Source organism: Octopus sinensis, linkage group LG4 (genome assembly GCF_006345805.1).
Source record: "Octopus sinensis linkage group LG4, ASM634580v1, whole genome shotgun sequence".
Classification (NCBI taxonomy): Eukaryota; Metazoa; Mollusca; class Cephalopoda; order Octopoda; family Octopodidae; genus Octopus; species Octopus sinensis.
In genome coordinates, this window is record NC_043000.1 from 19,882,967 (window position 1) to 19,901,254 (window position 18,288).

At 35.3% G+C, this 18,288-nt stretch overlaps 1 protein-coding gene across 1 annotated transcript in view; it reads right to left on the reverse strand.

Moving 5' to 3' along the window:
• LOC115210728 (tetratricopeptide repeat protein 7B) overlaps positions 1–18,288 on the reverse strand; it is a 176,438-nt gene that overhangs the window by 45,846 nt on the left and 112,304 nt on the right. Inside the window, exons 13-15 of the mRNA XM_029779438.2 lie at positions 17,702–17,862; positions 12,868–12,984; positions 11,419–11,519 (exon numbers count right to left, since the gene is read on the reverse strand). Of these exons, the coding sequence (XP_029635298.1) occupies positions 11,419–11,519; positions 12,868–12,984; positions 17,702–17,862 (379 nt within the window). The remainder of the gene's footprint in view (positions 1–11,418; positions 11,520–12,867; positions 12,985–17,701; positions 17,863–18,288) is intronic.

The window sequence follows — 18,288 nt, forward strand, 5'->3', positions numbered from 1 at the left end:
ATCAACCCCGAAAGGATGAAAGGCAAAGTCGGCCTTGGTGGAATTTGAATTCAGAACATAAAGATGGATGAAATGCCACTAAACATTTTATCTGGTATTCTAACAATTCTACCAGGTTGCCACCTGAATAATAATAATAATAATAATATAATAATAATAATAATAATAATAACGATAATGATAACCCTTTCTACTATAGACACAATGCCTGAAATTTGAAGGGAGGGGATTATTCGATAACATCGACCCCAGTGTTCAACTGGTACTCATTTTATTGACCCCCAAAAGGATGAAAGGTAAAGCTAACCTTGGTAGAATTTGAACTCAGAACATAAAGATGAATGAAATGCCGGTAAGTATTTTGCCTGGCATGCTGACAGTTCTGCTTGCTGCTTTAATAATAATAATAAATAATAATAATAATAATAATAAACACCTAGTTTAGTACAGCTCCAGAAAACAGTGTTATTACGGACAGCTACAATACTTGGCATCTAAGTTTACTTGCTGTAGCCCGATTTTAGGAATTTTTCTTTTCCAACAGTCTAAACTGTTATGCATATATAAAATAATAATAATAATAATAATAATAATAATAATAATAATAATAATAATAATAATAATAATAATTTTTAAAACTGATAGATTTGTATGGCATGATAATATACTAAAACTATGCCCCTGAACATCTTACAAATATACAGAAGATGAAACCTCGTAAGTGGAGATTATTCTATTTCAGCAGTGTAAATCAGGGAAACCACACTCATTCCCAAACCCCTTATTCTTGTCAGTTCTGAGCTCAGTTGTACTTTGGGAAGAAGGATTGGCAGGAAATATGAAAGTGTAACAAACGGGTAGGGTTTCAAGTTGTATTACTGTCATCTGAGTAACACAGTTGAAATAACTGGTTGATGAGACAGATAAAAACTGGCGTTCACTTGAGAAACTATCATGGTTAATAAACTGAGAATGTATAGTAGCAACAGTGCTACATGGAACAGGTTAATTACAGGTGTGTAGAAGATAGAGAGAGACAGATGAGGCAGGAAGGGGAGAGATATGGCAATGAAGGGTTTAAGAGCCAATGAGAGAGAGAAAGACTAGAGAAAGGTGAAAAATTAAAAACGAGGAAAAGAAAAGGTAATAAAGAATAAATAGAAGACAGAGAGAGTAGAGAAAAGGACAGAATAAATGAAAGAGAATCATAGAGGTGAGTAAAGAAAGAAGGAAAGAAATAACAGAAAAGCAAATAACAGAGAGCAAATGATAGAGAAACAAAGAGTAAGTGACAAAGAGCTATAGAGAGTGAAATGACAGAGAATGAGAGAGAGAGAGAGAGAGAGAAATATATAATAAATAGTAAAGGAAGTATCAAGAAGTAAATTATAGATAATAACTTATAGAGAGGGTGACAAATAATAGCAAATGGTTCAGGAAAAGATATATATATATATAGAGAGAGAGAGAGACAGACAGACAGACAGACAGACAGACACACACACACACACACACACACACACACACACACACACACACAGAGTAATGACAGAGAGTAATGACAGAGAGACAGAGCAATTGACTGAGTAACAGAAAGAAATAAATGCTGAGCAATAAAGACTGAATGATATAAATATAAATATCAATAGATAGAGAGGGGGGAAGGAAGGAAGGAAGGAAGGAAGGAAGGAAGAAAGAAAGAAAGAAAGAAAGGAAGAAAGGAAGAAAGAAAGAAAGAAAGAAAGAAAGAAAGAAAGAAAGAAAGAAGAAAGAAAGAAGAAAGAAAGAAAGAAAGAAAAATTAATTGCAATGAGAGAATGGGCAAGATACTGTTAGGAAAATATGTTGTTCCCACCACTGTGAATGTCAAAGAAGATTGATAAGTTGCCTGAGACACTAACCAGATAATTGCAAAGACAAGGAAATTATAGTAAGAATTCATAAAATAAAGCAGGAAGAATCACACTAGGTGTTTTTAGCTATATATTAATAACCATCAATGGTGGTGGCCATTACTTCTTATTCACTACCAATAATACAATTAAATCATTAAATTGGACTTGCTTGCAAGTAGCCAGACAATAATAATTTCCTTCGACAACCACAATGATGATAATAATAGCAGCACCAGCAGTACCAGCGATATCAGCACCAGCAGCAATAACTGCAGTAATAGTTATTGTTGTTTTCTAATAATAGTAATGTAATCGTAATAATGATTTCTAGTAGAGGCACAGGCCAGCCATAAGTATTGGAGAAGAATATAGACTGTCGTATTAAACTGGTATGTTTCTTTATGGACCATGGGAGAATAAAAGGCAAAAATCAAGTTTGGCAGGATTTGAACTCAAAAACGTAAAAGGAAAGGTAATGCCTCATGGTATTTTTTTTTTTTTTGCTGCTCTTCTGATGTTGCCATCTACTGCCCTAATAATAATGATAATAATAATAATAATAATAATAATAATAATAATATAATAATAATAATATAATAATAATAATATACCAAAAACTGAGCAAATATAAAGATCTTGAAATAGAAATCAGCAAAATGTGGAACCTGAAGACTAAAACAATACCTGTTGTCATAGGTGCCCTGGGAATGATAGCGAAAGGGGCTGATTGCTACCTAACTCAGATACCAGGAAATCCCAAAATGGTAGAAATTCAAAAGATAGTGCTCATGAGAACTGCTCATATCCTACACAAAATACTCTCTATGTAATCCCAAGGTTTAAAACAAACTTTTTTTTTTTAATTTATGTATTAGACATTCACTAGTACAACACCAAAAAAAAATATATATATATATGGCACACTAGGCATAACAACAACGTGAACTTCCAACCTGTTGTCTCTTGAGGTCTCTGGGTGAGACTTGGAGCCAACTTGTACAGACATAAAGCTAAAGTCAAACATAGAATAATAATAATAATAATAATAATAATAATAATAATATAATAATAATAATGATGATGATGATGATGATGATGATGATAAGAGCACCAGCCTTGACGGACGTGTTCTTTGCTGCTCTGACCAGTCAGCAGCTGAAGACATAGAAACACTAATACAACCCAGCAGGACAACTGAAAAATAACTCTCAAAGACTGGAATATCTACAATTTCCTGTGAGTATTTTAAATTTCCCTCTAAATAAGTTAAACTTATATATCTACAGAGGAAATGATGAAAATACAGTTCCTGCTGATAAAAGTAATCTCATAGCAGAAAACAGTGGTGAAATCTCTAATAAACCACAGGAAAGGAACAGTGATAACTTGCTCGATGAGAGACATATATATGGTCTGGAAGAAGACAGTAAAACTAATGGTGACATGACAGATGGGCAGAAGGCAATCTACGACAGAATAAAGGCAAGGCTACAGAAGAATGATAGTGACACTATTTGCAACCTTATAAAGTTTGATTGGTGGAAATTGAAACAAGAAACGAAAAATGTGAATGAAATTCTGAAATACATCAGAACAAAACATCACAGAATCAAACAATTTGATCAAGGCAGCAAGTATTGTCATAGCAAAAAATGTGGGTGTTGATGTCAAGAAAAAGAAATATAATGGGAGTGACAAAAGAAAAGATCCAAGGTGGAAAAGAAGAATACAGACAGGGTTAGATATGCTCTCAACAGACATTTCTGTGTTAGACTGAAAAGAGAAGGGGAACATAAATGCGAACAAAAATATAGGGCACTGAACAGGAAGTATAATATTGAAAGAAATGGCCTGAAAGTGGTAATGGTGGAACTGAAACAGTGCCTCATTGCAAAGAAAGCAAAGATGGCAAGATACGCCCAAAGAATGAAGGAATACCAGAAGAATAGGTTATTCAAAGTAGATCAGAAGAGATTCTACAAAGAAATAAATGGAGAGTGTACAAATGAAAAGTTGATACCAGGTAACATGTGACATCTGGAGCAAAGACAAGGAGCCAAGAAGGATGCTAAATGGTTGCAAGAACTGAAACAAACAGTAGTCTGTCCAAACAGGCAGAACTAGACATTTCAGTTAGGGAAGTGAAGGAAATCCGCAAAAAAATGGGCAACTGGAAAACCCTGGGACCAGATGGAGTTCAAGGCTACTGGATCAAAAGATTTAGTGAATGTCATGCACGAATAGCTGCGCAACTCAATACCTTGTTAAATGCCAACCAAGTAACACCAGAGTGATTGACATTAGATAGGACAGTGCTGTGCTTGAAAACCATCGAAAAAGGCAATACGGTAGACAATTACAGGCCAATATCCTGTCTGCCACTTATGTGGAAGTTATTGGCTGGAATAGTCACAGAGTCAATGTACGGACATCTGGAAAAAAATGGAGTCCTGCCACATGGGGGTTGCAAGCATAAGTGCAGAGGTACCAAAGATCAACTCCTGGTAGACAAAACTGTACTTAGAGACTGCAAGAGGAGGAAAACTAACTTAGCCATGTCATGGATCAATTATTGTAAGGCATACAATATGATCCCACATTCTTGGATTATGAAATGTATGAACCTATTTGGTATTGCATCGAATGATTGCTTGGAAAAAGCATGGTGAATCAGAGGATGGAACTGACAGCATATGGAAGAAGTTTAGGAACGATAGAAATTAGGAGAGGCATCTTCCAAGGGGACTGCCTGTCCCCACTGATCTTTGTACTGTGCATGATACCACTAACACTGATTCTGAGGAAAGCAAAGGCTGGGTATGTATTCAAAAGCTGCCAACAAAGTCAACCATTTGTTATTCATGGATGACCTCAAACTTTATGGTAAAGATGAATCCCAAGTCAGTTCCCTCGTTGATACAGTGTATACTTTCAGAGCTGATGTCTGCATGGAGTTCAGACTGAAAAAGTGTAGTGTGTTAGTCTTGAAGAGAGGCAAAATCAAATGTATGGACGGGCTAGCAATACCATCGGGGGAGGTTATGAAGCAGATAGAAGAGAGAGGCTATAAGTACTTGAGTATATTGGAAATAGATAAATTGATGGAGAAAGTAATGACAGAAAAATTTCAGGTGGAGTACTTGCGCAGACTGAGACTGATCCTTAAGTTAAAATTAAAAGAAAGGAATAAGATTGAAGCTATCACTCCTTAGATATGGAACAGGGGTAAGCAAATGGACAGTAGATGAACTAAACAGCTTAGACAGACAGACAAGGAAGTTACTGACTAGATATGGGATACTCCAACCAAAAAGTGACACAGACAGACTGTATGTATCAAGAAAAAGAGGGGGAAGAGGACTGATTGGATGTGAACACAACATTAGAGCAGAAGAAAACAATACAGCGTGGTATGTAAAAAATGCCACAGAAATGCTATTATTGGAAGTAAGACGGTCAGGGTTCTGTAGGATGGAAGATTGCAAAGATAAAGCACTGTACAAGCACTTGAGAATGAACGAAACTGAAAATAGGTGTATAAAGAAAAGAATGCATAGACAATTTCATAGGGATGTTGAAGATAAGACAGACAGAGAAAAAAGATGGCTAGAGATGGCTAAAAGTGATTTAAAACCAGAAACAGAGGTTCTAATCAGTGCTGCCCAAGAGCAAGTATTAACAACTAATTACATCAAATACAGAATAGACAATACATCAGAAAGTGACAAGTGCAGAATTTGTAGACAAAATGGTGAAACCATGTGGCATATTACCAGTCAATGTATGCCACGTAGCTCTTATTCTAAGAATGTCTTTGTTGCCTTCTGATTTCCTGCCTCATGACTAGTAGTCACCTGACATATCTCCTGGTGAGTATGTAATCTATTTGGCATGTAAGCCTGCATGATTAGCAGGTTTCCTGAAATTAAGTTTTGCAAATGGTTAGGTCTTTTGTGTCAGAGCTCAGGGAGCTCCCACATACATCACAGAACCATCTGACATAATAAGGTCACTATTATTTAATAACAAGATAGTTTAGAAGAGGACCTCATGAAAATAATCCTTTTGTTCATCTGCCAATTTTGACTGTCACACTATTGTGATGCTCATGATTAGTCTAAACTGAATTATTCTATCAGTCAATCTGACTACTTTCATTACCAACAATATACCTACTCCACTCATTCCATCACTGCTACCCATCCTGAAAATTTTGTATCTTGGGTGATATCTAGCTAAGACATCCCTTCATTTTGTTTCTTGTACACATCATACATCCACTCAAATCTGCTCTAGCATCACTGCAATCCCTCCAGACTTACCTTTCATGTTGCTGACATTACTGCTGGAAGCTTTAGTGTTTTAAACAAGACAAGATGAGGAGTGAGGTATCTGGTTGGTGGGCAGGTAACTTGATGTTTGTTTACGGCATCAAAAACCAAAGTGAGTTTGTGAAATTGCTTGACAGATGTCATTGGCCTTATACACATGGCCAGGTGTTACCACATAATGAATTATTTCCACAAATCACTAATCACCCATAGAACCAATATACAGAGCAAAAAGTTGTCCAGGGACACTGATAGACCTCAATTCAAAACAAAAGAGAGGTTACCTTTCAATAATTATAGAATAATGTAGGCAGATACACTTTGTAATGTGGTTGGCATTAGGAAGGGCAATGACCTGTAGAAACCATGTCAAAGCAAACACTGGAGTTTGGTGCAGCCCTCTGGCTCTTTTGTTCCTGTTGAACCATCCAACCCATGCTAGTATGGAAGAATGGACATTAATTGATGATGATGATGATGTTATATATATAATATATATATATATATATATATATATGAAGAGGGCTTTATGATTTGGTTTCCTGGGAATTGGTAGTGGAATAGGTATGATGGATACACCATATGTTTTTCCTACAGATGAATAATCTTTGTTCTCTTAAATGGAATCTTTTGCAAAAGGGATAGACATGATAACAAAAATAATTTAGCAGCATCAGAGATCACACATTATACAGTTATAATATAGGAAGCATTATAGATTAAAGACAATCCCTTATATTAGTGATCATTTCACTTCAAGTTATGAAAATATACAAAAATATAGGTAAGAGTATATGTATGTAGGTGGCTATAAATGTATGTCATCACCATCATCATCATCATTTAATGTCCATCTTCTATTTTAGCAGGAATGGTTTGGCAGGATTAAATGAGTGAGTGGACTGCATTGAGCTCCGATGTCTCCTCAGGCATGATTTCAACAGCTAGTTGCCCTTCCTAATGCCAACCACTTTACAAAGTCTACTGGGTGCTTTTTTTTATGTCACCAACACTAGTGAGGCTGCCAAGTAACTCACAACACAAACAAAAAGCCTTCCTAGTTGAGCAGGGTTGTAGTAGAGAGGAAAATGGCTTTGTGCCAGGTGTTGAGAGGCTAAAACAGTAATTCTCAATCAGGATCCCTTGGCTAAAACAGTAGTTCTCAATCAGGGTCCCATATGACCCTTGGAGGTCCATACAAGATTTTGTTGTTAAAATTTATGAATAATAAATTGGTTATACTTCTACAATAAACAAAATATCATAATGTTTTTATGCAATTCCTGGTAACATCTAGTCATAAAAATATAAAAAAGATTTTTTAAACATCAAATGACTATGAGGGTCCACCTAGGCAAAATATTAATCAAAAAGGTCCATAAGTAAAAAAAATGGTAAGAACCTTTGGGCTGAAATATGAGGAAATACAAGGCTACATTGCATTATATAAAGGTAGCTGGGAGTAGCTGAAAAGAAGACAAAGATGGTGGAGAAAAGGTATCAGAATATACTTCCTGAGTACAAGGAGCAACAGAAAATACTCCCAGAGTACTAGAGAGAAACCAGCAAAAGATCAATAAGAATGGGAAAGTTCATATGAATGTGAAAGGAGAGAAAGAGAGATGGTCAGAGATAGGAGTAGAGCTGAATGTAGAGAATGATGGACAAGGATGGAAGCATGGTCAATGATATAAATATCAATATGGGAGGGAATGTCAAAAAACAAGCAGGATGAGATGATAAAAAGTACAAGAAGGGTGTGTGTGTGTGTGTGTGTGTGTGTGTGTGTGTGTGTGTGTACGTGCACATGTATGTGTGAGTGCATGCACACACATACACAATTCAAAATGACAGTGATTTATTTCACCTCCTGTGTATAAGAAGAGATGAGCCTAAATTCAATGTAAACAAATTGCCAACATGAATTTGAATGTATGTTTTTCATGTAGATGAGAAATCTCTCTTTTCCCTAATGGAATCTTTTACAAAAAGGTCAAATGCAACAACAAAAGTAATCTTGAATCATTAAGAGAAAGAATAACATATTCACCAACACCAACTAATAACCCCACAAAAAACACTAGGAAAAGAAATTCTATATTGTGTAAAAACCAGTGTTGCAAAACATTTCTTCTCCCTAATCAGAAACAGTATACTGTATCTCTCTCTCCATTGTGTATTGTGTGATAATGTTATCTAGCAATACACCCCAAAGAGATAAAGTATATGATCACCTGAAAAATTCCTAGAGATTTTAGAAGAAACTACCTAAGTAAGCAACAGCTCTACCTTAGGTACAGAAAGTTTGTTTACCAACATTCCACTGGCAGAAACAATAGAAACCATATTAGATACTATACACAAACAGGTAACAATAAAATCATCCATGATACCAGCTAACATACTGAAAAAATTTAGTAGTGATGTACAACAGAAATATTCCTTTGTTGTCCCCAAGGCAAACTATATAAGCCTAAAAAATGGAGTAACTACAGGTTCTCCCTCCCGGCCCATATATGTGGCTTTCTATATAGATACGATAGAAAATAGCAGTTGCAAGATATAAACATGATATACACTAGTTATGTGGATGATACATTCATGGTAATGGAAACACCAGAGGATGTTGAGTAATTAAAGGAAGACCTAGAAAACCAGCTTGTACTAAAATTCAACATCCAGAACAGTGGAAGTAAAACCCCAGCAACATAATGACTTCATTTCTAGACATAAACATTCAGATAGAAAATAACAAATACAGTATATCCATTTACTCCAAAGATACAAATAAATGCATACACTTACATGGAGACAGCAAATGCCCACACATATACTAAATGTCAATAGTAAAATCTCTACTTAGAAAAGCATTTACATTCTCTTTCACTAATGAAACACTAGAATACAGAAGCTATCAATACTAAACCGCAAAACAATCTTGGGAAAAATATAACACGGCAAATAATCAGATATGACATCTATCAAATATACACAAACCACGCATAAAGTGCACTGTATGAAACAAATGCATACTAACTAGAGAATGGATGAACGCATTACCAAAAATCTTAGAATGCAAAATGCAATTCTTCAAATCATAAGCTAACACTAATAACAGATGAAATACTAAAATTTAAAACTTACTTATCAAAAACAAGCCACAAGCATACAAACCCACAAATAAGCTACAATAACTAATATGATTTATAAATTTGATGACCAACATGGAAGTTGCAAAATACATGACTTCAACTGTTACATTAGGCATACAAATGTGACATTTTCCAGCCACTTCACAAATGTAACGCCTGCACCACAGAACATAAAATAAACCTAAACAAGGAAATACTCTAGTTTATTGATACTCTATAAACTGCCCCACAAAAATGAATGATTAATGATAGAAGCAATTATTTATAACACGAGTATGTCCATTTTCATGGCAGAGGATCAGGAGGTGTCAGGCACAATCACCACTCTTCACCACAGTAATCTGCTGCAGCTGTACATTCCACCAAGTTTCTTTCCCTCCGGTCCTTGAGGGCATTGCTCATCTTTGTACTTACCATGTTTGTTTCTGTTCACACAGCCCAAAGACGTGAGTATAGAGGTTCTCAGCCCTGATAACCTGGCCAAAATATTAGTTTTCTCTAACAATTGTCACCAACTTTTATTTCATTCACATCTAGAGGACAGAATCATACATTCTATGGCTGACCAACAGATCCCCAGCATTTGTGTAACACATCATCTTGATGCCCTCAGTCACTTGGTATCAGCACCCCTTTGGATCAAAGTCAGCTGTTTCTTGGCCAAACTAAACATATGACTTAAGCTATAGACCAATAGAAGTCTATATAGCAGCCACTTTTAGAATTAACTTTAATTTATCTTCACTCTGACTCCATACACTTGAAGATTTAGACAGTTCTGCACTCACAAAACTTTAAGTAATGTGGAGCTGAGTCAGTCTGTTATTAAATACTTACAACCCCAACTAAACATGCTACTTTCTTTCATTTGCTCACCTACCCCCCCCCCACAAACACACATGAATTATTTAGATTTTAGTTCAATAATAATAGACAAGATAGTAGTAATAAATTACCAAACTTAATTTTTTTTTTTAAACATTCAGTAAATAGAATTTGCAAAGAAATACAGAAACTGATAAACCTACTTATGACCTTCCATAAAATAGTCAGCGAAGCTGATACTACCAACCACTACACTTAATAACTGCTGCTGCTGCTGCTGCTGTTACTGCTGCTGTTGTTATTGCTGTTAAAACTGCTTTTGCTATGTGTCTCCTGATTTAGTGAGCCCTCCAGGGTAAAATTTCATTATTTATACAGACTCAAGGCAGAACAGCTAAACTTTCTGTGTGTGTGTGTGTGGTATCTATAGCAGTACTCTTAGTTTTTGCAGGTGACATTATCTGTGTCAAAGGAAACTATATATATATTTATATATACACACACATTTTAAATCTATTTTCTGAGTGACAACCGAAAACTCAGAGATACCAACTAAAAATATCAGTACAGGTTAGAAACCTCCAGAGTGAAAAATGTAAGATGGTTGTTATGATGATGGTGAGCATGATGATGATGATATTAATGGCTTTTTATATAGAACTCAATTTTTCACACAGGTTTTGGATTTACGACATTCATGCTTCCCCCAGGAGCATTAGCAATGCAGGTGAAGTAGTCTGAATTAGGTATTGGTGCTATATGGATTCACCACAACAGTAAAAGAAAATACGCATACATACACAAAACAAAAACAAAAATAACAATAATAATGATATAAAAACAGAAACAATCTCCCACAATAAAAGTTGCTTTGAGAATAATAATAAAAAAATAAACAACAGTCAGATACATAACCAAAATACTAAGACTTACATCATAATACAGAAAATAATACTATTAGGCACTGAACATATATTACGTAAAATACTTTCAATATAATTGAAAAGCCCACAAATGGAAGAAGACAAAACATGCTGTGTACCCAAGCTACACAGAGTTACACACAGGTACATGTACAGTGGAATCACACAATAACATCTATAATAATAACAATAATAATAATAATAATAATAATAATAATAATAATAATAATATTAATAATAATAATAATAATGATAATGATGACAATAATGATGATAATAATAATGCATTTACCAGAATCTCGATCACTGACTTCATTCAGTTGCATTTGAGCTAAACTCCTTTTGTCAAATGCTGTTCGATCGATATGTCCTCTTGACTGTGATTCAAAACCACTACAAAATAAATGATAAAAAGATAAAATAAATAAATGAATAGTAAAAAAAAAATTTTGCTGTTGTTGTTGTAATAAGGTTTAATAACATGGTGCTCAGAAATGATTAATGACTAAGATAGTCACATCAATAGTATTGAATAGATACGAGTAATGTATAAGAGTCAATAATGAATAAAGTAGGTACTGATACTACACTGGGTCAATTTTATTGATTTTTTTCAACATTCTGCAGGAAAACCATGCAAATAAATGTAAAGGTAGATGAAATTCTGAGAATGCCTCTCAACTATAATAGCAGATTAAAATCAGCGAGTCTATTATGTTAAGGGTTAACTTGAAGCAGTTCACAGTGAACATTACTAACTACAACTAGTAATCCCTATTTCCTTAAAGTTTAGAAGAGACTTGAAGAACAAAATACAATAGGCATCTTCTTTCTCATCAAGCAGTTTACAATAAAAATAAAATGTCAATCTATCAGATACACAAAAATGCTGGCATGAATTGGATGGTTTGATAGGATACAATGGGCCCAAGTGTCTGCTTTGGCATGGTTTTTCTGGCTAGATGCCCTTCTTGTCTTCTTGTCTTGAGACAGCATTCACCCGGGTGTGTTGAGCTGGCTTCATTCATCTTCAATGCTGCATCTCTCTCAAACACCGACCAAACCTGGCAATTTGAGGCTAACAACCACGTGATCTCCAACCGAATGCCGTAGATATGGGGGCCTAGGTTAGGTTCCAGATCAGCCTTGACTGTCATCAGCCAGGTTTTTCGTTGTCCACCACATCGCTTTTGCCAACCCTGAAGGGGAGCTGGGGCAATTGCTTCGTAGATGAATTCTCCTGGTTGATGCCCTTCCTAAAACCAACAACCTTGCAGCATGTACTAGGTACTTTTTTTTATGCCGCTAGCATGCAGTTTACAAGATTATCAGCCCTGGAAGGTAGGGTGGCAAAAGTATAAGAGAAGGAGCTATATAAATATTAAATAGATGAGAAACAAACTCTGCAATATAGCAACAGTTTATCACAAATGATTTTTTTTTTTCTCCAGCAGTTCTAGAAACCTATTTTTATTCTCTACATGAAGTAAGAGATCTAGAATTTTTCCCACAGGGACCCAACATAATATCTGTAGTGAATTCCAAATCAGGAACCCATAAAGAAACACATATTACAATATATCTTCCATTCAGATATTTCATTTTTTTATGGTCTCTTTCCATGTGATGATTTAGCAACAAAATGCCATGGATCTTTACTTTCATATGGATGACCACGTAACAACATCAAATGAGAAAACAGACAAAGAAAAAAAATTTGCGAAAATACAAATATACTTACTCTTCTTGATGAATTTCATGTAAATCTTTCCATAGTTTCAACATATGTTTGCACGTAACCAAAGCTTCTTCTGGTCCAAGACATACTTCTTCAAGTCTAGCTTTAGTTAGCAACAAACTGTAAAATGTTTAGATAATATTATTATTAATAATAATAATAATAATAATAATAATAATAATAATAATAATAATGGTTTCAAATTTTACCACAAGGGTAGAAATTTTGGAGAAGATGAGTCAATTACATCGACCCCAGTGTTCAACTGGTACTTATTTCACTGACCCCCAAAAGGATGAAACCTTTGTGGAATTTGAATTCAGAATGTAGCAACAGGCGAAATACCACTAAGCATTTCATCTAGTGCACTGATGATTCTGCCAGCTTGCCACCTTAATAATAATATTAATAATCCTTTCTACTATAGGCACAAGGCCCGAAATTTGGGGGAAGGGGACTAGTCGTTTACATTGATCCCAGTGCATAACTGGTACTTAATTTATCAACCCTGAAAGGATGAAAGGCAAAAGTTGAGCCCGACAGCATTTGAATTCAGAACATAAAGACAGACGAAATACTGCTAAGCATTTTGTCTGGTGTGCTAACGACTCTGCCAGCTTGCCGCCTTAATAATAATAATAATAATAATAATAATAATAATAATAATAATAATGCTATTAACATCCAAGGCCAGCTGATTTTAAGTAAGCATAGAGATTCAGAAGTCGCAAGGACTATTGCCTATAGATGGTGCTACAGTTGAAGTTACACAAGGAGACAGACAGACAGACAGAGAAGTACAAGTTACTAAATACTAAAAGATGAAATTGCAAAAATGTGGGCAGTGAAAAGAGTAACTACCATCCCAGTAGTTGTAAGGCACTTGGAGAACTAACAACCAAGTTCAAGAAATATGTTAGAGAAATTGGAATTGACATGAGGGTAGAGCGTGCTAAAAAACTGCTCTATGGGGGACAGTGAGTTATTTTGAGATTGGTATTTGAGTATTAAGCATCTTCCATGATACTTAACATTTAGGTCCTAAGTTTTATAATTCATAGCAAGATACCCTGAGAGACTTTGTGAGACCTTTGACAACAGGTTGCAGTCCACTCACAAAAATTTAACAGAGCAAGTAAGATTGAGAGCTCTGAGAAGTAAATAATAATAATCCTTTCTACTATAGGCACAAGGCCTGGAATTTTGCAGGGAGGGGATTAGTTGATTACATTAACTCCAGTGTGTAACTGGTACTTATTTTATTGACCCCAAAAGGATGAACGGCAAAGTCGGCCTTAACAGAATTTGAACTCAGAACATAGTGGCAGACAAAATACCGCAAAGCATTTCACCCAGCATGCTAACAATTCTGAGAGCTCACCACCTTAATACTACAACAACAACTACTACTACTACTACTACTAATAATAATAATAATAATAATAATAATAATAGTAATAATAATAATAATAATAATAATAATAATAATAATAATAATAATCTATTCTTTCTTAACCACAAGGGCTTGAAGAAATACAATAAAAATGCAAAGAACATTAAGTCCAGAGCTTACAGAGGTGTGTTGGGTGGGATATGCAATTTTACAAATTTGAGAGGAAGAGGGAAAGACATGTAATATATGATGAACCAAGTTAAAAATTTATTAAAAAAATAATTGCATGGAATAAATAAAGTATAAAAAAAAACAGACAATAATTAATCTTTATGTTACCATATTTTTGTTGATGAGTACTCTGCCTTTTAATCAATTTTAAAAATAATGAAGACTAATAAAATAACTCAGTCACAAATTAATGTGAAATATTGATGGGATGTTTTAATTTAGATCACTTTAAAACAGGGACCAAAGGTGATTTCAGGCAGATTGGTATCAAAAGGGTTAAATCAAAATTTATAAATATATATATGTGTATAAAACATTTTAGGTAGTGTACAGAATAATATTTTGGTAAAAACAATCAGGTTAGTAAGAAGAAATGAAGGATTGTTCCTTAGTTTATTTATATACAGTGACAGAAGGTCTTCAAATTGTATAAGGAAATGAATTGAAATAAAACAAAAATAAAACAGAATATTTACATAATTACATTTAAAAACTTTTCATCTACTAATTGAGAGAGAGAGAGAGAGAGAGAGAGAGAGTGTGTGTGTGTGTGTGTGTGTGAGAGAGAGAGAGAGGGAACAGTTCATTTGCATTATCAGGGCACCCCCCATTGCTCTGATTATATTTCACTCTTTGGCATACTTCTAATTATTTGATTCCAGAATTCTCTGTGAGAAACTCCTTGATTAGAGCAGTTGAGTAATAGCCGATGTCCTTCCTTTGGATAGTTTATATGTAAAATGGGATACATATTCCAAATAATTTTTGCTAATATGCACAGTTATCCACAGTTCTTTGGAGTTAAGTACCATCTCCTAACCAGTCAGCACTCCATCTGGATTGTCTTCATGCATTTTATTGGAGTCTTCTATTGCACCGTTGTTGACATTTTGAATGACTGTGAAGAAAGAAGATGAGTAGCTCTTTCATAAGAGAGAAACTCCTCTTCACCAGAAAGGTGCTCTTATTCCTAAAAGATAGGATCACTTTCACAGAAAATGACTCTTCACCAGAGAGCATCTTCCCTTTGCAGAAGGTTTGTATCCCTCCTTCCTTACACTTTTTAATGGCTTTTTTGAGAATTTTATTTTCTATTTTACACTATTACAGCGAAGTCATCAACAGCAATGACTCAAGAACCAGAACACATAGAAGAGACGAACTAAGCACATGATATGAAACAGTTCTAAGAGGTGGCTGTTACTCCAAGCACCAAGCATGAGTTACTGTGCACTGCTTGAATCCGAAATGGATCAAAAACCATCTGCTTTTAGGACTGCTGCCAAGTTCTGATGATCAACTCCGCTGAAAGCTTTCAACTAATACAAATTGATCAGAGCCCTACCAATGCCAGGTTTGCTTCCTACCCATCTGTTGATATATGAAGAAACACAACTTGATTGTCAACCAGCTGTATAGAAAACAGATATTAATCAACCAGAGAATAACAAGGCCTTTGAAGAGCCTTGTTAACAAGTTGAGGTGTACAAGAATGTATCTTTGTAAATGATTCCCTATCAACTAAATTATTATCCTACATCTCACAGTTTTAACATAAACTTCAGACAACCAAAGAAAGGCATTTGGTAACTAACAAAGCAGAGAACCAAATTATCGAATGGGCTTATACATCTTCATCATTGTTGTTTAACAACTATTTTTCCATGCTTGCATGAGTCAGATGAAATTTATTGAAGCTGATATTCTATGGCCAGTTGCCCTTCTTGTCACCAACTTTCCTCATAGCCAGATGTTTTTCACAGAAGACTGGAAACAAACAACATCACATGTATGACAGTGATGCTCATTTACAGCCATCATGTAATGTGAACACACACACACACACACAAACACACACAAACACACATACACACACAAACATATATAACAGGCTTCCTTCAGTCTCTGTCTACTAAATCCACTCACAAGGCTCTTTAGTCATCCCAGAACTATAAAAGAAGTCACTAAAAGGTGCCACATAGTGAGACTGAACCCAAGACCACTGGTTGGGAAGAAAGCTTCGTAAACACACAGCCACACTTGTGCTTATAAGTTACACCTAAGCATCTTATGGCACTTCCAGCCAAGACACATTATTCTAAATGTTGTAATTTCAAATCTTGCTGTGATCAACTTCAGAACATTTAGTCATGGTCTGTGGGGGCAAAAATCAAGTCAGTAAACTTTTCAAAATAGAATAAGTTTGTAACATTTGGAGTAGAGCCATTCTTTATAAAAGAAATAAGGAGAAATATAGACATTTTACCCATGAATCTAAACTGAATATACCTCTAGTATTTATCAGTTAAGTAACTGGGACAAGGGTACTGGTGTGTGGCTGCTCAACCTACTAGTAAAAGCAGCCAAATCTCTCTCAAATCACACCAAACCATCTTTAAAAAAGGACAGTTAGGATTATGCAGTCCTAGAGCCATTATACCTGAGGAAAAAACAGTATGGACATGAATGAAGCACTTTTGACAGTAGCTCAGACAGACCAGCGTTGGCTTGGGATTATACAACAACAATAACAATGATCAGGGTTGACTTGGGTCTGAACAACAATTAATATATTAAGGGATGAATCCAAACATAAATTATCTGCTCCAACAACTTTTGTGTGTGTGTATACATATATATATATATATATATACACACATTATGGCACTCTGTCGGTTACGACGACGATGGTTCCAGTTGATCCAATCAGTGGCACAGCCTGCTCATGAAATTAACATGCAAGTGGCTGAGCACTCCACAGATACATGTAACCTTAACATACTTCTCAGGGAGATTCAGTGTGACACAGAGTGTGGCAAGGCTGGCCCTTTGAAATACAGATACAACAGAAACAAGAAGAAAGAGTGAGAGGAAGTTGTGGTGAAAGAGTACAGCAGGGTTCACCACCACCCACTGCCAGAGCCTCATGGAGCTTTAGGTGTTTTCACTCAATAAACACTCTCAACGCCCGGTCTAGGAATCGAAACCACAATCCTACAACTGCAAGTCTACTGCCCAAACCACTGGGCCATTGTGCCTCCACATATATATACATACATACACATATATATATACATATATATATACACACGTGTGTGTGTGTGTGCGTGCGTGCGTGCGTGCGTGCGTGTGTGTGTGTTTTTCAGCACAGTTTATGCATTGGAAAAAGTGTAGAAGGCAAGGAAAACAAGAATGAAAAATAGTAACTGTTACCTTATGTTTTCAGGATATTCTTGTAGAGCTGTCTCAAGAAACTGCACAGCTTCTTCATAATGCTTCTGGGCAGATAGCAGCAGCACAAGCAGATGTAGAGAATGAATATGATCGCTGCACTGTTTCAAAGCATTACGCACAAAATGCACAGCATCAGAAATCTTAGAGAGAAGAAAATGTTAGATTCATAAATAAACTGAGACATGAGAAATGTCAAACAATATATTTAGTCAATAAGAACATATACCAAATGATGATGATGATATACTTAATGATAATGATGATGATGATGATGATGATGACTGCTGCTACTACTGGTGATGATACTGTCTGTAAACCCAATAATGATGATAATAAAACTGGGTTATATTCAGTACAGGTTAGGCAATATGGATAGCCAATAAAAATGGTAATAATAATGGTTTCTAACATAGGCACAGGGCCACGAATTCGGGGAAGGACATAATTGATTATATCAATCCTAATACTTGACAGGCATTTATTTTATCAGTACCAGTAGAATGACAAGACTGACCACAGCTAGATTTGAAATCAGAACATAATGAGATGTCTATATATATTCTGTA